The 27,813-nt window shown below is 34.3% G+C and overlaps 1 protein-coding gene across 1 annotated transcript in view; it reads left to right on the forward strand.

Moving 5' to 3' along the window:
• LOC124982812 (ovostatin homolog 2-like) overlaps positions 1-27,813 on the forward strand; it is a 52,816-nt gene that overhangs the window by 16,799 nt on the left and 8,204 nt on the right. The window contains exons 16-33 of the mRNA XM_047549727.1: positions 5,260-5,430; positions 6,198-6,342; positions 10,674-10,758; positions 11,512-11,740; positions 12,338-12,467; positions 13,661-13,779; positions 14,448-14,499; positions 15,193-15,276; positions 16,338-16,514; positions 17,238-17,319; positions 17,944-18,100; positions 20,999-21,073; positions 21,445-21,610; positions 22,517-22,728; positions 23,351-23,560; positions 25,237-25,361; positions 26,486-26,576; positions 26,938-27,006. Coding sequence (XP_047405683.1) covers positions 5,260-5,430; positions 6,198-6,342; positions 10,674-10,758; positions 11,512-11,740; positions 12,338-12,467; positions 13,661-13,779; positions 14,448-14,499; positions 15,193-15,276; positions 16,338-16,514; positions 17,238-17,319; positions 17,944-18,100; positions 20,999-21,073; positions 21,445-21,610; positions 22,517-22,728; positions 23,351-23,560; positions 25,237-25,361; positions 26,486-26,576; positions 26,938-27,006 — 2,379 coding nt within the window. The remainder of the gene's footprint in view (positions 1-5,259; positions 5,431-6,197; positions 6,343-10,673; positions 10,759-11,511; positions 11,741-12,337; positions 12,468-13,660; positions 13,780-14,447; positions 14,500-15,192; positions 15,277-16,337; positions 16,515-17,237; positions 17,320-17,943; positions 18,101-20,998; positions 21,074-21,444; positions 21,611-22,516; positions 22,729-23,350; positions 23,561-25,236; positions 25,362-26,485; positions 26,577-26,937; positions 27,007-27,813) is intronic.

A 27,813-nucleotide genomic window follows, 5' to 3' on the forward strand; every position in this document is an offset into this window, starting at 1 on the left:
GTTTATGTAATGCTTCCTATGATTAGGTGGGATTTATGTATCTATATGCAGAATACCACATAAGTGATATGTTTTTCAGGATATTATATCCAAGTTACACAAGATCCATCTTCCCATCTTTGATAATATTAATTTTGACTACCATGGTGAAGATGTTTTCCTGTATATCCATTGTCTTATTATCCCCATTGAACTGATAAACAGTTTGTGTTTGTTAAGTCTGTGTGTATAACCTCATCAATGTTTCCATGTAGATGCATTCATTAATAATTCTTACCTGAATCAATATTGCTGTAATAGTTGGTGGTTATTCCAGTTTTACCTTTTCCTCTTCATTGAGGAAACACAATTCCTATTATTCAATGGTGAAAAATTTATTGCTATTCTTAATTATTTTTATGCTCAAATTGTTCCAGGTTTGTTCAGTAGGAATATCTTCAAGTTGGTCTCTATGTCTTTTTTGACATGTCCACATGCTGGTTCTAGCTCTCAAGAAACTTTCTACTTCAAGAATGTTCCAGACCTATCTTTTATTGTCTTTGCATTAGTCTTAAAAACCAATATTTTCCCAGGGAGCCTAATTCTGAGTATAGAATAATATTAATCTAATTTGTCTTGTTTCAATTAATAGTGATCTATTTGACACAACATCATCTTCACTCTTTTCATTTAAAATATGAAATTTTTTATATGTTTCTATTTATAGTTATGTTTATTTCTGAACTTCATATTCTATTCCATTGGTCTGTTTTATCATGTGTCAGTTCCACACTGTTTCAATTATAGAGGCTCTGTGGTATGTAAAAATTATTGTTATGAATCAACTTCTTTGGCCTTCCTGGGTTCCCCAGTCAATTCAATTTCAGGGTTCCCCTAGCTGCTATTGGTGATTGTGGGTACCAACTTATTTCCAAGTTCTCAAATTCCAGTTTACTGATATTTTTGTTGTGATTACACAGAATTTATAAACTAACAATAATTTCAACTTTATGGGGTGATGTTCTGATTCAGAACAATAAATGTCTTTTTATTTGTCCAAGCATACTTTTGTGTTTTTGTGAATTTAAATTTTAAATGTTTTTCCTATACAGTTTCCTGGTAAGTTTATCAGCATTTCAACTTTTTTCTGTTGAAAATGAGATTGTTTTCCCTTCTATTATATATTCTAAATATTTTTTTTCTGTTAAAGGAGTCATTTTTGCCTAATAATTTTATATTTTGCAAAATTGCTGGATTGCTTTGGGTTGAATTGGTTTTTCATTGGTTTTCTGGGGACTTTCAGATGTGCTGCCATGTTATGAACAAATAACATGGCATCCCTTTCATTTTTCATTGTATATGACTATTTTTCCCCCTAATACCAGTGCAGTACCAAATTGCAAGGGGGAATAGCATTCTTGCCTTTTTCTTAACCTTAGTAGAAATGACTAGTGTCAGGTACATTTGTGTATCATACATTCTTACCAATTTTCTTTTTCTTTGGGGAAAATAGTTTAAGTTTTCTTTCTCTACTGGTGTCAGCATTGGCACATTATGTTTTTTAAGAAATTAAGATTTTTATATTTTTTCAATATATTGTTGAAAAGGGAAGCCTCAAGAATTTCACAAGTCTGGGGAGGTAACTCAGTTGGTAGAGTGCCTGCCTCACATGCACAAGGCCCTGGGTTCAATCCCCAGCACCACAAAAAAAAAAAAAAAAAAGAATTTTACAAACCATGTTGTCAGTGTCATTACATTTACTTTATCTTTATATTTTCCTCTCCATTATATAATTGTTATTTTGTATATTTGTACTTGTTTTTTATTAATTAGTGTTTTCCCTATTTTGCTCTTTCCAAAAAAATGGGATTTTAATTTATGTCAGTTAGATGCAGTATGGGTTTTTTGGTACTCTATCTTAATTTAGCATTTCCTTAGTAGTGTTTCATTTTGTTGTTGTTGCTTTTAGTTAGTATATTTTTTTATTATTTAAAATTTACACAGTTTTTTCAATTTTTCGATTTTTATTTTTTGGTTTGGATGGTTAGGTGTTTTTTTCTAATGTGTGTGTGTGTGTGTGTGTGTGTGTGTGTGTGTGTGTGCCTGAGGATCAACCCCATAGCCTTATGCATGTTAGGCAAGTGCTGCATCACTGAGCTACAACCAGCCCTGATCTCTACTTTCAAAAACATTCCATGCATTCTGATATGTCATGATGGCCCCATTTTTATTTTAAAGAAATTCTTTAATTTCTGTTTGCATTTATCCTTTCACCAAGAAATGTACTTACTGGAACATTTTTTAATTTATGTGTAGAAATGCCTTTTTATCTTGAATTTATTTTAGTTTCATTTTATATTGTCTTATAATTGGTAATATTTCTATTTTATAAAGTCTACTGATATATTTTTGTGCCCAAATATGTTTTTAACAATGTTTCCATTTGGTGAGAAGATATAGTTTCTATTATCTTATTTTGTACCCATAAAATCTGATGATTTAGATTTTTTTACTCTTGTCTGTATTCTTAAATCCACTTAGCGAGTCTTATACTGAAAATAGTAAGAATAAATACCCTGTTAGTATTGTTTACATATTTTTCTCTCTGTGTAATTTCTGCTTATTACATGGGACACAGATATTCATAACTATTAAAACTTTATTATGAATTGCAGCTTTTAGCAATATAAATCACAATCCTCTATTTTACTTGATGCATTTTGGCCTTAATTCTGTTTTTTTCTGATATCAGGAGGACCGCAACCTCTGCCTCCTTATTATTTTTATTTACCTGCCCTTTAGAGTTACCTTTTTTCTTTGAAACACTGAAACATTGTGCTTCATTATTTTTTATATAAATTATATCATTGGGTTTTGCTTTTTCAAAAAAAATGTTGCTCTTCAAGGAAAATTAATTCCTTTCACTTGTATTAATAATGATTTGTATATTTAGGCTTGAATTCTATCATACTACTTTTGTTATAATTACTGTTAAATTTACTTCCTCGTTGGTTTTTTGCTTTGTTATGGATATCTTTTTTTCCTTTTTTATTTTTATTTTTTGGTGTTTAGGTTAAATCAATATTTTGTTTTAGTGGTTATATTTTATAATACCCTAATCTCACTTTTTTCTTGTTTAAACTTTTTTTTTTTTTCTGTCCTTTTGCAGTTGTTGAGATCAAACCCAGGGTCTCATGCTCTTGTTTAACCTCAAAATTAAGCTAGTTATTTTTAAGTGGTATTCTTTGACTTAGACCTTTTACCTACTCAACAGTCAATAATCTTACTCTGTTTTCTGCTTTTCTTTGCCTTTTGTCTCATTTTACAGTTGTATCTTTTTCTTCTTTGAACATCTAATGCTTATGTTCTGACTTTTTCCTCTTATCTGCAATGTTTTACCAATTTCCTCATCTTTTGGTTACACAAAGCTCATTCTCTACTGGCTTCCTCAGAAGGTCACATAGGTTTAGAATTCCCTAAAAGTCTTCATATTCCAAATTGTTTTTCAAAAGACTTCTTCATACATGAAGACAGGCTACTTGCACATTAAATTCTTGGTTCATACTTTAAACTACTTGAAAATATGGTTCCACTATTGCCTTGCTTTGAATATTGTATTTAAGAATTCTGACTTCAGCCTAGTTTATTTTTTGTTCTAGGTTATTTGACCTTTTTCTCTGAAGGCCTTGAAGTTTTATTCCTCTTAATACTTAAAATGCAGTACTTTAAGTAAAATATCCCTCAATATTTATTATTAGATGGAAGTTTTACCAGGTACCAGTAAAACCATATAATATATAGTCTATATTTTTTTATTTCTAAAAATTTATCTTGAATTATAGTTTAAACATTAAAATTTTTATTTTTCCCTTTCTCGAAAAACTCCATCCATACAATACAACTACTCCTCTGCTTTGCGATTCAAGCACGAGGCTTATGACCTGTTTTAATCCATTCTTTTATTTTTATGCTTTTCTCCAAAACTGCTTTAAAGTTTTATTTTGATCATTTTATTTTCTCTTGAGGTCTTTTATAGTGTCATATTTGTGTTTAATATTTTTGTTTATTTCATCTATTTTGGAGTTCAATAAATCATTATTTTGTGTTTTCTTTTGTTTCACCCATTTTTATTCTATATTGAATTTCTGATTCACAGTGTTTTAAAATATCCAAATGACAGCATGTGAACACTTCATTTATACTGAAGTGTTTGGACATGGCTTTTTTCTATTTATTTAGTTAATTACTTAAGTGGAGAAGTTTCATCAGCTGAGATATTTTGATTAGCAGTTTTTATTTCTCTTATAGCAGTTTTATATGAAGTTTTTTTCTAATGCTTAATATTTTGTGGATAATGTTCATAAAGGAAAATACCTTTTTTTTTATTTTACAAAAATAATTTTTTTTGTAACCAGGATTGAACCCAGAGGTGCTTAACCACAAGCCATATCCCCAGCCCTTTTTTATATTTTATTTAGAGACGGGGCCTCACTAAGTTGCTCAGGCTGGCTTTGAACTCATGATCCTCCTGCCTCAGCCTCCTGAGCCGCTGGTATTATAGGCATGAGCTTCTGTGCCCAACCAAATTTTTCTTTGTTTTGCTAGTGCTGGGGATGGAACCTAGGGCCTTGTGCACGCCAGGCAAGCACTCTGCCAACTGAGCTATATCCCCAACCCTCAAAAATAATTTTTAATGAAAAATTCTTCTTTTGTTTCTGCAGTATTGCTAATGTTATCACGTTACATCCTTCCCTCCTTACCTGCCCTGCCTGCAATGGCCGGTGTTATCTTCCACTAACTATTTGAAGATCATAGCATTTTTCTCTGTGTCTTAGTAATGTTAGTGATGTAAGTCATGAATATTATTACTTGCTCTCTTTTTTTATTTTGTATTTTCTCATGAAGCTACATGAAAAAATTTAGAATCCAGCAGGTAATATTATCCTCTGGACCTGGGAACAGACTTAGCATTATTAGTAAGAAAAAATGAATCCTTTATATACTTGACTTTGAATTAATCAATAGCTAGATCTCAGCAAACTCTTTCATGCTCTCCTAAATTCTACACTAGGCTAGAAAAGTATTGTGACATGACATTGACTGCCTAAAATAAAGTTGGTTTCTTATTTTGAAATAATAAGTCAACAAAAAATATTGGATTAAATATTATTCCCTTGTGTTTAAAGAGGAAAAGAGTAAATGACTGTGACACAAACTTTTTCAATTTTGTTATTATAATAGTGATTAAAACCACTGGGAACCATGTACTTTTCCATACAGGTGTACAACCTGCTTCCAAATGTGGAACCATATGGTTATTTCTACCAAGGTCTCAACCTAGATGATGGCAAGGTAGACCCTTGCATTCCTCAGAAGGATATGTTCTATAATGGTTTATATTATATGCCTGTGAACAACTATAGAGATGGAGACATCTATGACATTGTCAGGGTAAGATCATTGAAACTTTTACAAAATATTTCTCTCAATTTTAATTTTAGTATTCATAATACCGGTTTCGTTGTTTCTCACCTAATTTGAGATTTAGTTTCAGTAATTTGCTAACCCAGTACTCCAAAATTGTGTTATATAAAATGAGACATCTTTTATTATTGATTTTTCTCTTTTCTGTTGAAAATACGTGGTTGAAATGATAAAACCTCAGGTTAGAGATTTTATAATGAGATAATCACCCAATTTATTACACAAAAAAATTGTATGCAGAAAAAGTAAAATCAGGAGGCTAAAATATAGTCTGGATTCTATACATACCTAAGCTACAAAATAGATGTGCTGAGGCTTCTATGACAGGATCTTTATAATTAGAATTACAGTTGTATAAGAACAGGGGTATTCAATCTGACAGATTTTAACTCAAGTCCCAACTCTTCAATTTACTCAGTGTCCATTGTATATGTGTGTGGGGGTGGGTGGGTGTTTTTCTGTTAATTAGCTAGTGCTGATTTCTGAGTAATATTAAATAAAGAATGATATACAATACTCAGCAAAATGCCAGCACATAAAATAATAATGATTATCATTTTTCTTCTAAATTAGGAGTTTATCCCTAAGTCAAATAGAGGTGGTGACCCCTATGATCCCAGACCTTGCTAGCACAGAAAATCTGCTTATTTATGATCTATTTATTATTATAATAATAAATACTTTTTATACTTTTTACATGAAATGAATGAACTTTCTGTTTGTTTCTTTGAAAGGACATGGGTCTGAAAGTCTTTACCAATCTCCATTACCGGAAACCAGAAATATGTTCAGAGGAGAATAATCTGCCATTCTTTGGGCCTGTGTATCTAAAAGAAGGAGAGTATGCATTGATACAAAGTGCTCCAGCTAGAAGTGCATGTGCGTAATCTAGAATTTTGTGTTGGGGGATATTCATAATGATTCTTAAAATTAGGTGTATTGGGGATAAAACCACAGAAAATTGGGATTTTTATATGTGAATTTTTAACATGTTTTTGGCTACAACTAGGCATCCTAAGCTTCAGCAAGCAGAATAAAACAGGCCAGAAATAGATTTTGGCTATTAGAATAATTGACTTTCGATATGAGAAGAATATTGTTTTTATTGGTAGAACAAAATGTCAAAATAGGACCAAGCAGTGTGTGATGATGTGAGAGGACAGTCATTGTAAATGAGTATGACAGAGGAGAGTGATGTCCCTTATGTGCCCATCATACCTTATTATATAGGTTTGTCTCTAGAAATTCCTTTGGTCTTCATGCCCATTTTGGTGCCAATACCATGCTGTTTTAGTGACGAGAGCTCTGCAGTATAATTTGAGGTCCAATATTGTGATACTACCAATAGTACTCTTCTTGCTTAGTATTACATTGCCTATTCTGGGTCTTTTATTTTTCCAGATGAATGTTCGAGATGTTTTGTTCTAGTTCTGTGAAGACTATCATTGGTATTTTAATGGGGATTGCACTGAATTTGTTTAATGCTTCTGGTAATATGACCATTTTGACAATATTAATTCTGCCTAACCAAGAAAATGGGATGTCTTTCCATCTTCTAAGGTCTTCTTCAGTTTTTTTCTTCAATGCTCTATAGTTTTCATTGTAGAAGTCTTTCACCTCCTTGGTGAGATTTATTCCCAAATATTTTGTTTTTTCCTATGTTATTATGAATGGGATAGTTTTCCTGATATTTTTTTCTCTGTAGATTCATTATTGAAATATAGTAAAGTGATTGATTTATATATTGATCTTATATCTCAATGCATTGCTGAATTCATTTATCAGCTCTAGAGCTCTTCTGGTACTGTTTTTTGGGTTTTCTTTTTGTGTTTTTTTGTTTTTGTTTTTGTTTTTGTTTTTGTTTTTGTTTTGGGTGGGGAGATCTTATAGAATCATGTCATCACCAAAAGGTTATTTTGTTGGGGTCTTAAGCCCCCTTGCTCTTCTCAACCAGCGACAAGGGAAGGGAGCACTCCCCAACAAGGTCAGACCGGGAAAGGTAGGGTTGACTGACTGCCCGCACCCAGATCTCCAGGCGGACAATCAGATGCTTTCAGGGAGACCAGTCACAGCAGGAACTCATTTATTGAGGAAGTCACACAGCTTTTATGTAGGGTGGAGGCTAGGCGGGAACCAATCAGCTTAAAGGTCAGCAAGGCGGGGGTTCACTCAGATGAGAGTCCCATAGGACTATATGGCAAGCACGAGCTGATCACGTTTGCGGAACTGTTGTTAACCACTCCCTGACGGTGGTCCAATTTATCGTCATTAACTTTTGAAACCACCTTTGAGGCCTTGATCTTGCTCACTCACCAGGGAGTAAGGAGTCAGCCTGAGTTAGTTAACGTGTCATTAGTCCCAACATTATTTGACTTCTTTTCCTATTGGTATTCCTTTAATTTCCTTTTCTTGCCTGATTTCTCTGGCTGAGTTTCATGAACTATATTGAATAGGAGTAATGAGAGTAGGCATCCTTGTCTTATTCCTTATTTCAGAGGAAATTCTTTGGGTTTTTCTTGGTTCTGTATGATGTTGACCTTAGGTTTCATGCATATAACCTTTACAATGTTCAGGTAAGTTCCTTCTATCTAAAGTTTCTTCAGCATTTTTAAGTAAATGGGTGCTATATTTTGTCAAGTGATATTTCTGCATCCTTGAGATGAACATATAATTCTTTCCTTAACTCTATATGATAAACTAAGTTTATTGATTTGTGTCTATTGAACCAACCTAGCATCACTGGGATGAAACCCATTACTGTGTTCCTGAATACAGTTGGCTAATATTTTATCAAGGTTTTTTGTATCTATGTTGATCAGAGATATTGGTCTTAAGTTTTCTTCCCTTGATATGTCTTTGTCTGGTTTTGGTATCAGGGTGAAACTGATTTCATATGAATTTGACAATGTTCCCTTTCTTTCCATTTTATGGAATAATTTGGGAAGTATTGGCATTAGTTCTTTCAAGGTCTGGTACAACTCAGCTAAAAATTCATCTAGTCCTGGGTTTTTCTTTGTTGCTTCAATCTTACTGCTTCATATTGGTCTCTTTAGGTTTTCTATAACCTGTGATTCAATTTGGTTAGGTCATATATGTCTAGGAATTTGTCAGTATTTTCTGGGTTTTCCAATTTATTAGAGTATAACCTCAAAATAATTTCTAATGGTCCTGTGGATTTCAGAAGTGTCTATGGTAGTATCATTTTTCATGTCTAATTTTGTTGAATTGAGTCTTTTCTCTCTTTCTTTTGGTTAGTCAGGCTAAAAATGTTATCAGTCTTATTTATCTATGTCAGTCTTATGTTCTGAAGGCAGAGATATTTTAATTCCTGTATAACCAGACAGCTGGTTTCAGAGGTATATGTTCCAATACCAGTTTATTTTCAACTAGAAGGACTGTAAGTATAAAACTGGGACATATATGAGATGACTAATGTAAGTATGCAGATTTCTAATATAGAAATGTATTCAGGGAAGCAAAATAGAACAAGGTCACCATAGCAGAACTGAAATCAAAGGTGTATTCTCAATGCATCTGGGAGGACTTGAATAGCACTCCTTAAATCCCTATGGCCTCACAGGAGATTAGTCCAGAGATTAAAGTGGGTCTGATTCTGGAAATAATGTCAGAAGTTCCACCTGAGAAAAATGAAGGTCCTGACAACTTTATGTAAGGACAGGTATTTAAATATTTAAGAGGTCTAATACAGTCTAAAAGTTGAAACCACTTTGAAGTCCTGGTCAAGATGACACTTTCTATTATGAGATTAAACCATATTTAGTGATCTTTATCAGAAAATCTAAACTTTTCTTTATCTCTGTTTAAAATATACTGAAACCCAAAGCTATTCTTTTTTTTTAAAAAAAATAGTTGTAGATAGACACATTAACTTTATTTTTATTATTTATTTTTAATTGAACCCAGTGTCTCACATGTGCTAGGCAAGTGCTCTACCACTGAGCTACAACTCCAACCTCCAAAGCTATTTTTTAAAAATATTTTCTTTCTTTAGTCATTCATTTATTAATTTACTTAACAAATATTTATTGAATTTGGGTACTGCTTCTCTGGAGACTTTCTTCTAAGAGGGAAGTATTACAATTATAGAGGTATTTCCCAAAACTTGGGAATAGTGCATTAAATGGAAATAACATAACTTTGAATAGAAGAGACCTAAATTTCTCTAGAGCCTATGAAATTCTCCTGGAGGAACAGTATACTGAGACATGAAAGATGAATGATACTGTATCACAAAAAGAGAACGATATTTCAAGTAAAAAGGGAAGTACTTTGAAAGATGAAGTAAGAAGCCACAGTCCTTGAGAATAGCAGAGCCAAGGCAAGAGCCCAAGCCCAGTTGAAGCAAGAGGGATAGGCAAACAGATCATGAAAAGATTGCAGGGCATTTAAAGTGTTCAGAATTCATTCTAATGTAATAAACCATTGATAAGCTTTAAGCAGACAGTGTAATTTGAGTTTTTAAATGATATCTGTGTCTGCTGTGAGGAAAAGGGAGTTGGAATTTAGACTGCTTAAGAATTTATGAAATTATGTAAATGTTAATTCAGGGGAAAGACAGTGGTAGCTTTGGATTTATATCAAAAGGCGGTGGACATAAAGAAACATGGACAGATCTGTGAACTGTTTGCAAGTTGTAAATAGAAGACATTTGTAGGTTGATGAGTTATGGAGAATGCAGGGTAGGGAGGGGACAAGGATAATTCTGATTTGGGTAACTGGAGAGAAGCAAGGGGATACATATTGAGTTTACTTTGGGAACAGTTACATTTCAAAAGCTTATACAGCATCCACAGGAAATGCATGCAGGGATGCATAAGTTTGGGGCTCAAGATCAAGTTCAGGGTAGAACATGAGGCTGAGAAGGCTTTAGAACAAGTATTACAGTTAAGTCATGTGTTGCGGTATCAATGTGGAAAGAGTGTGTAGTAGAAGAAGATACGAAACAGAGTTTTTAGGAACATCAAGAATGAGAAGTTTTCATCCTTCAAAACAGACAAGAAAAACACTAGGATATGGCATTATTCAGGTTAACAATTGTGATTATTTTGGAAATAACACTATTTAAGAATGTCAGATACAGTCTACAGGACACAAAGCCAAAAACCTATTCTTGAGAATTATAATTCTCTCTCTCTCTCTCTCTCTCTCTCTCTCTCTCTCTCTCTCTCTCTCTGTTGAAATCATATCAGATGTCAACTATGTAGAACAGGCTGTAATGGAAACAGTAAGAACAAACTTTCCTGAGACATGGATATGGGATCTTGTCAGTGTTGAGTGAGTTTTTAACAGTTTTCTCTCATATGTCTTTATTTCTGTTTTGTTTTTCTTTTTATTCATTAGCTTTTGTTTCTGGGTATATACAACTGTACCATATTTATAAAATATATAGTGTCATTCACTTGTAAATACCAATCATTTTGTCTTTTTTTCCTAGTAGATTTTTTTTCACCAAAGCTTTCTCCTCTATAAATTTCATGCAGATATATGTAAGCTGATTTCCTTTGTTTTTTTTTTTTTTTTAAAAAAACTAATGTTTTTAAAGAATATAACCTTTCTAAGGTTAAATTTTTTAGAAATCTGTCTCTTAAGATTTTTATCTAAAAAAGAAGTGGGGAGGGGGTGGGGGGAAGAAAAAATAACAGAATGAGACAAATATCATTATGTACATGTATGATTACACAAATGGTGTGACTCTACTTCTGTACAACCAGAGAAGCAACTGTTGTACCCCATTTGTGTACAATGAATAAAAATAAATAAATTAAAAAAAAACTTGAATTTATTTTTAATTGATTTGAAAAATCATATTTATGATGCACAATGTGATGTATTGTTATATTTATGTATACAATCTGAAATGAATAAATCAAGTTAATTAACATTAAAAAAATATTTTTATCTAATGCCCTATCCAAACACTACAACTCATTTTTTAACCTTCAGTTAATTCGTTTCTGCTTACTCTGCACTGAATTCAGGTTTTAGTTCAGACAAAGAACGTGTTTTGGGAATAATCACTTATTGCAGTTCCTCAGGTTTCGCAAATCTTTCATTCCTCATCCCTGATACTATAACCCAATGGGCGGCAAGTGCCTTCTGTGTGAACGGTGATGCTGGATTTGGCATTTCATCAACAGTCTCCTTGGAAGCTTCCCAGTCTTTCTTTGTTGAAATCATTGCCCCCTTTTCAGTTGTTCAAAATGAACAGTGTGATTTGATCATCAATGTCTTCAGTTCCCTGAATACCTGTGTAGAGGTAAGTTGCTTCCTTTGATCTGGAAACAAAAATCTAACAAAACTAAGAGTTTCTTAATATTTTCCTTCAATGCCACTATATTGCCTATACTCTCAAATGTGAAATGATACTATAAAGGAATAGACTTGTTTCCACATTCCTCAAACAAATCAGTTGCCTTTACTCATGGCAATGATTTGAATATAGTTTTGAGAATGGCATTTCATAATGAAGTACATTCTCCCATATTTATCTTCTTATAAGAAGAGTCTTTTGGTATCTTAATTTTGCTAATTTAAAACAAAAGCAATCTGGCATGGAGGCACACACCTGTAATCCTAGCGGCTGGGGAGACTGAGGCAGGAGGATCACGAAATCAAAACCAGCCTCAGCAACAGTGAAGTGCTAAGCAACTCAGTGAGACCCTGTCTCTAAATAAAATACACAAAAAAAGGGGGGTGACTGGAGATCTGACTCAGTAGTTGAGTACTCCTGGTTCAACCCCCAGTACCCAAAACAAAACAAAATCAATAAAGCGGAATTGTCATAAGAAGAAAGATGGGATAATAACATCACAGTATGTAAGTTAAGGAATCACTGTATTCGTTCCTTTTTTAGGTATCTGTTCAACTAGAAGCATCTCAGAACTATGAAGCTAACATCAACACCCTGAAAAGCAATAGCAGTGAGATTATCCAGGCTGGAGAGAGGAAAACATACCTCTGGAATCTTAAACCTAAGAAATTGGGTCAGTAACTTTGTGTCCCAATCTCTTGAGAAACAAGTCATTTTAGTACTATATTTTCCTTAAATTATCTAAAACAAATTTTTTTCTTACTTTTTTCTCTTTTCATTATCCTGCATTAAAATTATGTTCTTACCTAATTTCTATTTGCTAATGTATAAAGCAGAGCCACCATTAATTTGCATGCAAATATAATCTTAATAAAATACAACATAAATGCTGCTAGGTGGGTGGTATATACCTCTAATTCCAGTTACTTGGGAGGCTAAGGCAGAAGGATTGCCAGCTTATGATCAAAAGAAAAATTTTAAAAAGGGGCTGATGATGTAACCAAGAAGCAGAACCCTTCTGGGCTCAATCTCCAATTCCACCAAAAAAATTTAAAAAGCACAACATAAATGATAATTTGTATAACATGTCGAGTCTACACATCATGTCCTAAATGAAGAACGTGTTTTCACTAACGTGCCCTAATGTTTTTCTTTTTCTCACCCATCATTTATTCAAAATGTCACTAATATAAAAACTTTTCTTCAATCACAGTGACCAATTATTGGAATATCTGGGATATGTAAATTTACTAGATTTGTGACAGGATATCAAGAACACTGAATACTTGAATGAGGACCAAACCCTGAAAAGGATATTGTCTCAGGGCATGTATTATCTACAGCTAGGAAACTAAATTTAGAAGTATCTTATTGAAGATATAAGGAAGGGGAAAAGTTAAAAAGTACAGTAAAAATTCTAGATGTGATGTGCATAATACTAATTATGAGTAATTTTTTAAGATGTGGCAAAAAGTTTTTTTAATTTCCTATCTCATATTCATTGTATTAGTATAGCAGCAAAGAGTAGAGTTATAAGATTATTTTTGTTTACCAATGATATTAATGTGCCTTGGATTATTTTTCCTACAATATTTAAACTTTGTCAATTTTTAACCTATGCAAGGTCTTCAAAATTCTTACCTTGGAAATTTATTTATAAATACTTTCATATAGGATCTTGAAATGGGTGAAACAAAATGTACCACATTATCTCCAGGCAGAAGCAGCCAGTTAATTTGCTCTGACATTAATATGATGCTAGCATTTGGGTTATCCACTCCAAAATATGATTGACAGATTCTAATTGTTTTTCATTATGCAAGGAGCTGATGGTAGACTTAATTTATATTTGGGAATATTTTCTAGGTAAAGTGAATATCACCGTGATTGCTGAGTCCAAACCAAACAGTGCCTGCCCAGACGAAGTAACTGAGCAGCAAAATCTAAACTGGAAAGACATTGTGGTCAGAAGCTTATTGGTAGAGGTGTGTACCTGCAAAACTATCAAGCTCTTCCTGATAAGAAGCAGATAGTGTCTGAGAGGCTAAATAATAAAAGACATTCTTCTCGAAAAGAGTTAATTGAGCAGTTACTTTTGATACAAAACATTCCATTTTAAATGAGTCGGAACATAAAATTCATCCTTTCTTTAATTGATATCTCACCCAGGGTAGTAAAACTTACAGGCTTTTTGATTTTTTATTCATTCGTGACTCATGATGCTTCCTGTGTACCTACTCCTCTCCCGTCTCTTTTTCAACTGATTCTCAAAACCATTAGACAAATCTACTTGCCCTTGTCTCCTGAGCAGCTCCTGTCATCCTAGATAAAAATTGATGCCTCATCTCTGGGCATGTCCCTACTCCACAAAACACTTACACCTGTCTGCTGGAGATTCTGGACAGGATCAGAGGAGTTTAGAGTGTCATCCAATGACACAGGTTATCCTTGTCCAACCTATTAGAACAGAGAGTCCACAAGGCTGTAGGAAATGCACAGTGACTTTAGATATGTGTGAAGGGGACAATGAACAGATCTGCAAAGGCAACATTACCAGCCAGGCCTAACTGAGCCAATGATTTACTGCTTTTCCTTTCTGGAAAGATGATACAGACTCATCATTTTGTGTTTGCTTTTGTTTACTCTTTGATAGCCGGAAGGTGTTGAAAAGGAAATGACCCAGAGTTTCCTTATCTGTACACAAGGTAAGAAGATATTTTAGGTGGTCAATTAGTCCTAAAGAAAATATTTCAATAGGGTCAGTTTTTTTGTATAAATTTAGCAAATAAAAATATGCTTATGGAGTTTTTTAGTTCACCTAGAACATTGCTCTGCCTCAACCTGTTTTTCTCAATCTTATGTATGCTTGGCTCCTTTTTATTATATGATCATCATATAGTGTTGGTCAAAGAGAAATCAGGCTTATGTTTAAGTAGAACATGATATAACCTTTGCTTTGGTACTCTTAGGATCAAATAATCCATAGACCTATCACTAATCCTCAACTGCCTTCTTTATGCTCCTCAGGAGTACTGTCTTACCTGGGTAATGGTGATCAGGTTTTAATACTTAACCAGAGTCTTCAAGTTGTATTTTTTGTATGGACTATTTTATATGTCTTAATCAGAAGGTTTTGAATTTTTACATTTTTCCCTACATAAATGGTTTAGGCACTAAACTCATGGTGAATGGGTGCTACTAACAAACACACAGATTTATACCATTTTCTGAAAATATTGCCGTATTAAACTAGATCAAACTGTCAATTTAATTTCATGTAACAAGCAATTTGTAAAATAAAAATAAGTAATGAAATCTATTTCCTAATGTATTTCTAAAATCTATTACTTATAAAAGGGAGTCTTCACATTATTTTTTATGGATTTTTTTTTTTTTAGGTGCCAGAGCCTCTGAGGAGATAGTTATGGACCTGCCAAATGATGTAGTGGAAGGTTCAGCCAGAGCCTTTGTCACTGTTGTGGGTAAATAGATTAAACTTTGTTTCACGATATTTGAAAATCTTGGTCGAGGTAAATTTCCTAAAATGGAGAGATTTTCCTATGCTATCAATGAAGAAATTATTATTCAGGTCTTCCTTGTTTTTTCCATATTCCATAACGTTGCCAAGAAATGTTAGTTCTGGTAGATGATGAGTGGTGCAGAGAAAACCTAACATTCTCTTACAGTAACTAATATGAAATATCAGATCCATTCTCAGAAAATCAGAAAAACTTTTCCTATTAAAGATACTGGGAATTTTCTAGTAAAATGAGAAATCTGTTTTATAAAAGGAAAACTTCCTTGCCTATCATTAACACCCTTTGGAGAGGGATAGATTACAGTTTATATGGCATAGGATCGGTTTCTCAAAATCAAACAAGCAAAACACATTTTCCTAACTTCCCATTCTTACTGGTTAAAGGGATCTTCAGAAATATTTTCCTTTAATTCCATCTGTGTTAGTCAGCTTTTTGTCACCATGGCCAGAATTTGTCACCAATACCTAACCAGGAATAGCTTAAAGGAAAGTTTATTTGGGGCTCATACTTTCAGAGGTTTCAGCCTACACACAGCTGACTGCATTGCTCTGGGTGAGGCAGAACATCATGGCAGAAGGGCGTGGTGGAAGAGCAAGGCTTTCCTCATGGTAGCCAGGAAGCAAAGAGGAAAGAGGGAAAGGGTGACAGAGCAGATGCATCCTTCCAGGCACATCCCAGTGACATACCTCCTCCAGTCATGCTTTACCTGCCTGCATTTACTAATCTGTCCATTTAAACTAAAATGGACTGATTAGGTTACAGCTCTTAAGCCAATCATATTACCTCTGAATATCCCTGTGTTAACACAGGAGCTTTGGGGGATACCACATATCCGAACCATAACACCACTCTTCATATCCATCTATCTAGAATTACTTTTTCCTTGTTTTCACATTTTAGACTCACAAAGTGTTTCTTAATTCCCCAATCCTTTTTAATCTATGGCTATTCATGCTGAGATGGCAACTGTAAGTGATATGACTTTCTGTTTTTCCTGTTTCCAGGTGACATTCTAGGAGTTGCAATGCAGAATCGGGGAAATCTTCTCCAAATGCCTTATGAATGTGGAGAACAGAATATTGCCCTTCTATCTGCTAATACATATGTCCTTGACTACCTGAAATTTACTGAACAATTAACAGAGGAAGTTAAATCTAAGACTTTATTTCTCTTATCTAACGGTAAGATGATTTAAGTAGTCTCTGCCCATAGTAGGTAAAATTGATTCTTAATAACATCATGAAGTCAAAAAACTGTAATTATACACTTGTCTGGTACAGCAAAAGTGATCCTGACTCTTGCTAGTCTGAGTCCTAGGTGGGTTTTCTCTTGGATTTCAAAATTTGTGCAATCATTTAGCTTCATAATTTAGTGCTGTAAAGATTCAAATTATGAACTAATTTATTTTTAACACCTAATGTTTTGTCAGACAACCTTTGTTGTTGTTGTTAATAATAGCCGTAAATCATTCGTTTTTCATCTCCTAGATTTTTTCCCAGTTGTGTTTAATTGCAGTAATGAGATTTGTATATAGAAAGGGGGTGTATAAACCTTGTAACGTAATATTAAGGAAAAACCCAGGAGCATAATGTCCTTGGTTTTTGTTTGTTTTCAGAAAGGTAAAACTAAATGAAGTAAAGGGAAAAGTGTTGATTAGTAAGCAAAATGATGAGACAGTTATTAAGCGAGGCATATTCACATGTGACTTGTCATTAAAATATATAAGGAAGAAGTTATTTTTCCCCATTATGGATAAAAAATCCAACTGTCAGAAATTAAAATCAGAAGTATTCATTCCTAGTAATTTTTGTGTGTCTAATATCAAAACCCAGGGATTACACTATACCATTCTTTTTCTTCCATCTTCCTTAGGTTAAACAATTTCCTACTATGTTGTATTTTAGGTTATCAAAAGCAGTTGTCTTTCAAAAACTCTGATGGTTCATATAGTTTGTTTTGGCAGTGGGATCGGAAAGGAAGCATATGGTGAGACAAAAATTTTATTTTCTATGATATAAAAATTATGTGAGGAGGGCTTGAAAGGAGGTGAGAGAGGATTGAGTTCAGTGTGGTTTTTCCAGCAAAGTAGATTTCAAAGTGAATTTACAGAGAAGAATCCGATGAAACCAAAATATTCGATTATTCTAACTCTAATGTGACAATTTACCTACAGTCTCATACAATTTGCTTAGCAGTCTGACCATTTAATGATAATCTCTACACTTACACAGCTGGCTAACTCCCTGGAAAGTGGCACATCCTGCTCTGCACTTCGGAGTCCCATTTAGATTAAGGAAGTGACTCTGGAAGGCCTCAAAGCATCTGATGACAACAGTTCTGTCTCCATGTATATATAATCTAACAGACTACATAGCAAGACCTTTGAAGTTAAACAGGCTAAAAACTGCCTACCATAACTTCTACAGATTGTTTTTCATAATATTTTGCTAACCCCAAAGAAATAGCCACTATCAATCAAGACTGTTGCTGTCAATATTAGACAAGTTGAATGCATCTATCACCCAAGGGAAACCACAGTGATGAGCTGGCTGGGGAGCCGACATCATTTCTCTTTGTATCTAACTTTTGCTATGGCAATCCTCATTACAGGCTCACTGCCCTCACTTTCAAGACATTGGAGAAAATGAAAGAATATGTATTTATTGATGAAACAGTTCAAAAGCAGACTTTAATCTGGCTTTCAAGCAAACAGAAAAGCAATGGCTGCTTTGAAAATGATGACCAGCTTTTCAACAATGCCTGGGAGGTGAGGTACTAATAGAATGAGGTATTCCTTGTTCCTGTGCCTACTGTTCCTTCCCTTACTTCTGGCCTACCTCATCTTGAACATGGTCATTTGAAGGGGGAATGTTATGCCTTCTGAGTTAGCTGTAGTCACAGGACTGTGGTGTCCTGGTCAACAGCATCATTCCTGTTGTATGCATGTTTAACCATAGCAGAGATACAACTCCTCCAAATTTTGCATATGTCTTTAAGTCCTTAGGCCTTCCATCCTCAATCCTTTACAGTAAACAAATTGAAAATTGAGAGGGAGAGAAGAAAACCTACAGAGAAAACATCCATAAATTTGGAGCCAGAAAATATTTTAAAGGACAGGGGTAATCTTGAGTGTATGAGGAATGTAAATTTGTACCTATTTGTGGGAGGCAAGAAAGCTCAGGGAACTGTATCTAGTAATTACCATTGTTTCAATGAAGCAAGCTATTCCAATACCTCTCAAGGAAGGTTGAAGGATGGTTCAACCCTGGCCATAATGTAAATGAGGTAAAGTGTGTCCTTGGCAGGACTCACCTTTTTCCTTTTCCTACCTACATTTAGGTAAATCACTAAGCATTCTCCCTCCCTTCATATTTCTGCTCTTTGAAGACAGTTATCCACCTCTACCCCATCACATGTCTTCTCTATTCTCCCAACCTTCCTGTTTCCCTCTGGATGTTTGCAACCTCCTATCCTGATATTTCAGCATAACCTGATAGTCCCTAAGAAAATGTCCTGGGTTTTTCCTCTGTATCCTTCATAATGACCACTCCAACTTTTGGATTGTGGCCTATAAATCTAATTCACTACAAAATATGGATGAATGGGAACTCCTTACTAAGTAGGACAGAAGAGGCTGGACACCCAAGGGATTTTCAGGAACCAGGCTTATTGGCTGCGCCTGGCCCATCCAGGCTCATCCTGGCTCATGCCTGAAATTCTCCTCTGAACCAAAAGTCTAGAAATTCTTTGAACTTTATACCCTGTGATGGGGGCGGGTGTATGGGTGTTTAAAGTTTTTGTAGAAAGTGCTTTTTAGGCCAGACAGAGGTTTTATAAGTTTTTATCAAGAAAACGGAGATAATATCTTTTTATACAACAAACTTGACTGTGGTCTCTAACTCTATCACCTCTTTTGTGTGCAAACCTGATATGTACAAGAAAGAGGAAACTTAAAACCACAGTTCTCTCTGCAGACCTCCTGCTGATACTCTAAAAATCTTTCTGACAAGAAGAGAAGCTTAATTTTGGCAAGGGTCTTTTGGGTGGGGGTGCCTGGCCTGCTTCATTTATGGTATTTAACTTTAATGCAGTTTATTTTCAAACTGCTTTATTCTTAAGTAATTGAAAGGGAGGAGAAGTCTTTAAGTTATTCCAAACATAGTCTCACAAAGGGAGGACCCTAATGGGAAAAATTCTTGTTCCTATGTAGAAAAATAAAAGACATTTTAATGTTCTAAAATATCCTCTCCGTATCTTTCTTCTTATTGACCGTGTTACTGATCAATGCTTCCATTTGTGTGATCTCACTCAATCCTTTCTGTATACAGTGTAGCTGGCCCTTTGTATCCAAGGGTTCCACATGCATGGATTCAACCAACCATGGATTAAGGGTATTTGGGGTAGGATGGGGGACTGCATCTGTATTGAACATGTACAAAGTTTCTCCCATGTCATTATTCCCCAAACAATACTTATAGCAATAGAGAGCTATTTAAAATAGAAATTATATCATATTAGATATTATAGGTATTTTAGAGATGATTTACATTATACAGGACTTGAGCACCCATGGATTTTTATACCTGCAAGGCATCCTAGAACCAATTCCCCATGGATACCTAAGGATGACTGCAATTAAGTCTGTGTGTGTGTGTGTGTGTGTGTGTGTGTGTGTTGAATTCTGAGAAAGATGCAAGAGAAAAGTAAAAACATGGCAGAAGAATGGTGATACCACTTACTATAATTTAAACATGCTTCTAACCACATCTTGCTTTGGTGTCCACCCTGTTCTGTTATTTGCACCTTGAAAATTGTACTTCAGAAATATTACTTTTCTGAAAAAAAGAAAGGTTTCCTTTTGCTTAGATAAAATGAGAGTTGTGTATTAGATCATTGGATCCCAAATCCAGTCTGAATGCTGTCTGCACCAGAATCACCAGAGTACCCATTACAACTCATTTCTCTGAACACTTATTACAATTCATATTTCTGAGTTTTTAAATGATATTGTCTTGTGTGGATGCAGGCTTAAAAGTTTCTTAGAGAACTTTTATACACAGCCAATTTGAAAATTATTTGATTTATTTATTTTTTCTAGTTTTACACTGTAAGACTCTATGAGACCTGACAAGTATTACCTCCTAGGGTAATTTTGCATAGATTTTTCAGAATTGTTTTTCAGTGATTTTCTGTTTTACCATATCACAAATTCTTTATTTGCTGGTCAAATTAATACCAAATAATGTCAAATAGAGTCATATGAGTTGCTTGGAGTACATGCTTAATTTCAGGTCACATAAATATCATATATGTATTAAATATATCTAAAATTGTTATGTTCAATGTAATCATTACATTGGACCTTAATTGATTCTTGTTCAGATAGCATGGCTATTAATTAGCAAATTTAAAGTTTATACATGTTTGGGTTTGAGATTATAGCTTAGTGGTAGAACACTTGCCTAGCTTGTGAATCCTTGGGTTTGATCACCAGCATTGCACATGCATGTGTACACACACACACACACACAAATTGCACATGTTCAAGTGTTTTGTGAATTAGGATTTTTGTCCTTGCATTTCTTTCCTACTTAGTTTCTTTGCAGATGAATAACTGTTCTTTTGTTATCTACCATCCTATGTGACTCGCTGTTGTTCTTTTTAGGGTGGAGATGAAGAGGACATTTTACTCTCTGCATATATCACTGGAGCACTCCTTGAAGCTGGGCTCAATTCCTCTGTATGGATTCCACTAACTTCTAGCTTCAGCATCTGAATGCACATTAAGTAGACTCTAGATTAAGAGTAATCAAAATTCTTAGGATGGAGGAACATTGCCTTTTTCTTATTACTTAAATTTTGTTTATTACATAGTAATAATAACATTACAAATGTATTTCAAGTTATACTTTTGAAGTATATTACTTTTGAATATATATGAATGGGTTTATATACAAAATATATTTCAAAGATACACACACACACACACACACACACATATATATATATATATATATATATATATATATATTATGAACAATGACTAGTTTAAATATCCAGCAAACTTACAAAATGTTCAGGTTCATTTTAAAATATATTTTTCCTCACTAGTTTCCTGTTCTACGTAATGGGCTCTTTTGCCTGGAGGAGGCATTGGAAAGTGGTGTCCCTAATGGCTATACACAGGCAATCCTAGCTTATGCTTTTGCATTAGCTGGAAAAGAAGAGAAAGTGGAAGCCTTACTCCAGATCCTGGATCAATCTGCTACAAAAACAAGTAAGTTATAGCATTCAATTTTGCTAATAAGGGATTATCTTTAAAACAATGTAATGGAACTTACTACATAATGATTTTTTAACCCTCTCTTTACCAGGGTATTCCCACTCCTCTTAAGGAATTCATCTGTGCCCCCTTTATCTTTAAAAAATACTGTGTGTCTTAGATTCCCCTCTTTCTCTTTTTTGTTAAATTCTTCTCAAATGAGTATAGTAATGGAAATCAGACACACCAACCATGCCATATCCAGTATCTTCTTTTGTGTTTGTTTGTTTGTTTGTTTTGTTTTGTTTTGTTGTTGGGGGTTTGGGTTTTGCAGTTCTAGAGTGGAAACCCAGGGTCCCAGGTGTGCTAGGCCAGCAGTCCACCTCTGAACTCATCAATAAGAACTACTTGTGAAACTTAATCACACACCACTTTTGACCTTACATAGTTGCTCTTTAGGGCTGTATTCATTTTCTAAAACTTTAAAACAAAAGACCACAGTGACTTAAACAACAAAAACTTATTTACTCATAGTTCTGAAGAGTAAAATAATAAGATGAAGGAGTCAGCAGATGTAGTTTTCTTACTTGTAGCTAGGCATCTCCTCCCTGTCTTCACCTGGTTTTTCCTTTGTGTATAAGCATTCCTGGAGTTCATTCTGTGTCTCCAAATTCCTTATAAGGACATCAGATTGAATTTCATCCTACCCTAATGAAGTCATTTTAACTTTACCTCTTCAAAGATTCCATATTCAATCACATTCTGAGGTCCCAGGAGTTAAGACTTCAGTATATGAATTTTAAGGAGATTCATATACCTCAGTTCATAACAGAGGCCAAGAATGGAATTTTCACCCTCATTATCTGTAACTTTATAGGGACTTTCTATCCAGACTCTGTGAAAATTCTTCCTTTTTCTCAGATAATGTGATATATTGGGAAAGAGAAAAGAAACCCAAGACAGAACAATCCCCATCCTTTATTCCGTGGGCACTTTCTGGGCAGACTGAGAAGACTTGCTATGTGCTATTGGCTGTCATTTCCTGGAAAATTCAGGACCTCACCTATGCTAGTAAGATTGTGCAGTGGCTGGCTCAACAGATGAACTCCCATGGAGGCTTCTCTTCCACCCAGGTAATCAATGTGGACCTGACATTAATAACAATGTGCAGAAGATGGTATTCTACAGAATGCAAGTCTATAAGTGATTTCTACCATAAGCATCAGGTTTTCAGTACATTAGATATTTGACGATCCTTTCTACAATGAAGAGAGATTTCTCTCTAATTCTGTGCTTTAAACATTGGAAAAAGTAACTGATAAGAATGGATAACAGGAGAAATCAATAATCATAAAAATAATGATATTTCTTTTCCTAGTGGGAAAAATTGAAACTTCAAGAAAATGTGATTAATTTATACAAGAAAAATGTTCATTTCCCTCTCATTTTAGTCTCAGTGTCATTAAAACCATAGGCAGAGATAATATTTATATATATAATGTATATCTATTATATTATTATATTTTATAAAATATTTCAGAAAACTAAAATCAAATTAAGAGTTCTTGAAGAAAGTCAAAAGGCAACAACTCGCACAAGTGACTATATTTTTCTATTGTTCAGGATATTGCTTCTTGGTGTTCTCTTGACTGTTTTAGGGATATTTCTATGGGTTGATTTAAAGTTCACAGTTAAATGATGACTAATATTGCCTCATAACAGAGCTTGGGTCATTACTTGTACTGTTCTGTGCAGGACACCACAGTCTGCCTTCTTGCCATAACCCGCTACATGAAATTAACCTTCTCTAGTGATCAAAACATCGTCACCTTTAGAAGTGAAGAGTCTAGTGAGATTTTCCAGATTAACAGTGAAAACCGCTTGCTAGTCCAACGTTCAGAACTAACAAAAGCACATGGACGATATACAGTAGATGTGGAAGGAAATGGCTGCACATTTATCCAGGTAATAGAAATCAACCTAAGAGGGAAACAAATGTTTACCAGTTAACTGCTATCATACGAACTGTTCAGTTACATATAAAGTGTTATTTGCCATTTTGCATTGTTCTGTGATTATCTCTATTCTTCCTCTCATGTGTTTTCTAATCAATAGCAGAAAATGAAAGTTATTTTATGAAGAGGTACTCTTTTCTTTATTCCTTTATTTTTTATTAGTTCATTTTAGTTATACATAATATTAGGGTTCATTTTGACATAATTGTATAACCATGGAATATAATTTGCTCTAATTAAGTCCCTAGTACTCAATACATCTTAATTGTTCCAATATTTCTGTCTCCTGATGATGTAAATTCATCTGTAATTTCCCACCATGCAAATGATGCTACTGCGACATATTAACATAAAAATATATAACTCTTTGTCTTAGTATGTATGGACATGTCGGTGAGTTCTTTGGGTTACATACTGTGGAACAAATATTCAGAATTATAGGATATTTATCTAAATTATTAACTATTCATCTTTAACTAAAACGTATTAGCAGTCTCTACATTCAGTAGAGACTCACCCAGATTCATAAGTAGTGGAGTCATCTAGCTTTCTAGTTTTGTTAGTCTTTTGACTATAAAATGCTAATATATTATAATTTAAATTTGCACTTATTTGATTATTTATGATTATGAATTTATTTTATTTTATTTGTTCTTTTTAGTGTATATGCTCCTTTTTATTTATTTTGATTCATTATACACAAATGGGATACAACTATTGTTTCTCTGGTTGTACAGGAAGTAGAGTCGCACCATTTGTATAATCATGCATGTACATAGGGTACTGATGTTTGCCTCATTCTGTTATTTTTCCTTCCCCCCACCTCCTCTCAACTCCTTTTTTTCCTCTTTACAATCCATCCTTCCTCCATTCTTGCCTCCTTTTCACCCCCCATTATGTATCATCATCCGCTTATCAGAGAGATCATTCAGCCTTTGGTTTTTGGGGACTGGCTTATCTCACTTAGCATGATATTCAACGACTTCATCCATTTACCTGCAAATGCCATAATTTTATTATTCTTTATGGCTGAGTAATATTCTATTGTATATATATGCCACAGTTTCTTAATCCGTTCACCATTTGAAGGGTATCTAGATTGATTCCACAATCTAGCTATTGTGAATTGAGCAGCTATGAACATTGATGTGGTTGCATCACTGTAGTATGCTGATTTTAAGTCCTTCGGGTATAGGCTGAGGAGTGGGATAGCTGAGTCAAATGGTGGTTCCATTCCAAGTTTTCTAAGGAATCTCCACACAGTTTTCTAGAGTGGCTGCACTAATTTGCAACCCTACCAGGAATGTATGAGTGTACCTTTTTCCCACATCCTTGCCAACACCTGCTGTTGCTTGTATTCTTGATAATAGCCATCCTAATTGTTCTTTTTAGCGTATTCACTCTTAAGTTTAACTGGCTAGGAAAAGTTTCTTGAGGAATATAGTCATTAGAAAGTATTCTATCTTCCATAAATTATGTTGGGAAAGATTCTATTAATGATGAAAACTATACCTGATTACTTGATGATAAGTATATAGAGAGCATTAATAATGGACAAAGAGATACAAGAAGTCCTTTGGTTCTTACTACAGGATGAATTTTCTCATCATGTGTCATTCATTCTAGGCCACCCTCAGGTATAATGTGCCACTACCTAAGAAGGCATCTGGATTTTCCCTTTCCTTGGACATAGTAAAGAATAACTCCTCAGATATATTCCAGGCTAACTTTGGTCTTACAGTGACTCTCAAGTAAGTATAACATTTTGATATCAGTTCCCAGGTTGGAGAGAGAGTGATATATAAAAAATAATTAAACCAAAGTGAAATAACAAAATATAAATGATGGTACCTGTGATGAGGTCACATGTTGGTAGAGAATGTTCTACATCACTTCACAACTGTATGTATAGACACCACCATTTAGTACATCTTTAGTTAAATCAGAGCTAAGGTTATTCAAGTACAATTTGTACTCTGTGCAAGTATAAATCGAATGTTTTACCTTGCTAATATTAACAGTAATGTTTTTATTTGTGTGTGTGTGTGTGTATGTGTGTGTGTGTGTGTGTGTATAGTCACTTCCATTTTGGGACAATGGAGACAGTGTATTTTCTCCTCAAGACAAGTATAGGTGGCCCTATAGTGGAAGTCTCACAAATTTTATTTTATACCTGAAAGAGCCAAATTTTAGGTTTCTACTTTTCAGAATAGAAAAATAAAATAATCCTCTTGAATTCAAATATAATTTATAGACACCAAAGGGTTTTACCATAAGTTAATGTATAGGGAAATACTGAGTAAAACTATTTGGGGAGATTTTACCTAGGATTTCTAAATGATTAATTTCTTGAAAACCAGAGCTATGGATTAAATACATTGTGGAACTCTTAACTTCATGTCCCACTAATGCTTTCCAGAGGCCAAAATAGGACCTAGAAAATGTCAGGGGGTATGTATACCAGAATGCTCTCCTTTAAACAAAGATCTGCTCTACATGTTGTGCTGATCTAAGGCTAACATGACTATATGTAACATAAATGTATAAGCTTTATTTATGTATTTATTTATAAGTTCTGACTTTGAGATCGCAGGTGAACTTCACAGCAGTTTGGGGAGAGTTTAGATCTAGACACTTCATTATAGCTTCAGCCACTGTTGGTTTGTGCCATCTCCTCTATTGTCACTCTGGTTGTACCAATTCTCAGATGTTTGAGGATAAATTTCTTAAGGTCTTTCTTTTTCAACTTTTGGCTTTTCTCCAGATGTCTAGCCCATTAGAATTCATCCATCTGCCCCCTTTACTGTGAATTAAGTCACATTTCTAAACTGATGGCTAAACTAGTGTTGTTGTTGTTGTTGTTTTTAAATTTAAGATATACTGGAATTCACAATAACTCCATTATGGTCCTTGTGGATGTCAAAATGCTCTCAGGATTCACTCCCGTTCTGGCATCCATTCAAGAGGTAAACAGTTGGAACACAATCTTTCAGTACAGAGAAAATGATTTTGTATATAGATGAAACAAACCATTGGTTAGCAAACAAAACCGTGGGATTTTTTTTTTTTAATTTAAGCATACCTCTTTAGAGTCCACAGTTGTATTTTTGCTGTAACATACCTAGAGGAATGATGTTTTCAATTTGCAGCAATTCTCAGTCATTTTTCCCCCATGGCTCATAGTATGTTTGTTTGGTTCCTAAGTGTGCTTTTAAAAACATCTTATAAATAAGAACCTGACAAAACAATGACCTGAACGTACAATTTGCGACTGCTTCTCTCTGTGTTCTAATATCTACCTCATCTTCCCTGCCACTTTCTTCCAAGCTTGAGAACAATGGTCACGTAATGAAGACTGAAGTTAAAAATGACCATGTTCTTTTCTACCTGGAAAATGTAAGTTCACAATTATTTTTTTCTTTCATGTCTTTTTTTTTTGTTTTGTCTTCTAAAAGGTTATTGGGTGCTCCTATTTCATACAGACATAAATTAGAGTTTACAAAAAATATAAGAGATTAAATATTCTGTCCCACTGATCCTCTTCTCTCTGTTAACTGTAAAATTTTTTGTATGCAGGCCTTGTTTACCTGACTAGATAGTTCTCAAGTTTAGAAGCATCATCTCCCCATTTTTTCAATCCTTATAATATCTAACTTAGTCTTTTTTTTTATTGTATACAAATGGGATACATGTTGTTTCTCTGTTTGTACATGGAGTCAAGGCATACCATTTGTGTAATCATACATTTACATAGGGCAATGATGTTTGATTCATTATTTTTTTTCCCTTCCCCCCCAACCCTCCCACCCCTTTTCCCTCTATACAGTCCTTCTTTCCTTCATTCTTACCACACTCCTTATCCCTAACCCTAAACATAACCCTAACCCTAATGCTAACCCCTCCCACCCCCCATTATATGTCCTCATTCGCTTATCAGCGAGATCATACGTCCTTTAGTTTTTAGAAATTGGCTTATCTCACTCAGCATGATATTCTCCAATTTCATCCATTTGCCTGCAAATGCCATAATTTTATCATTCTTCATTGTGGAGTAATATTCCATTGTATATATATGCCACAGTTTCTTTATCCATTCATCAACTGAAGGGCATCTAGGTGGTTCCACAATCTGGCTATGGTGAATTGAGCAGCAATGAACATTGATGTGGCTGTATCTCTGTAATATGCTGATTTTAAGTCCTT

The sequence above is a fragment of the Sciurus carolinensis genome, chromosome 4, assembly GCF_902686445.1.
Source record: "Sciurus carolinensis chromosome 4, mSciCar1.2, whole genome shotgun sequence".
Classification (NCBI taxonomy): domain Eukaryota; kingdom Metazoa; phylum Chordata; class Mammalia; order Rodentia; family Sciuridae; genus Sciurus; species Sciurus carolinensis.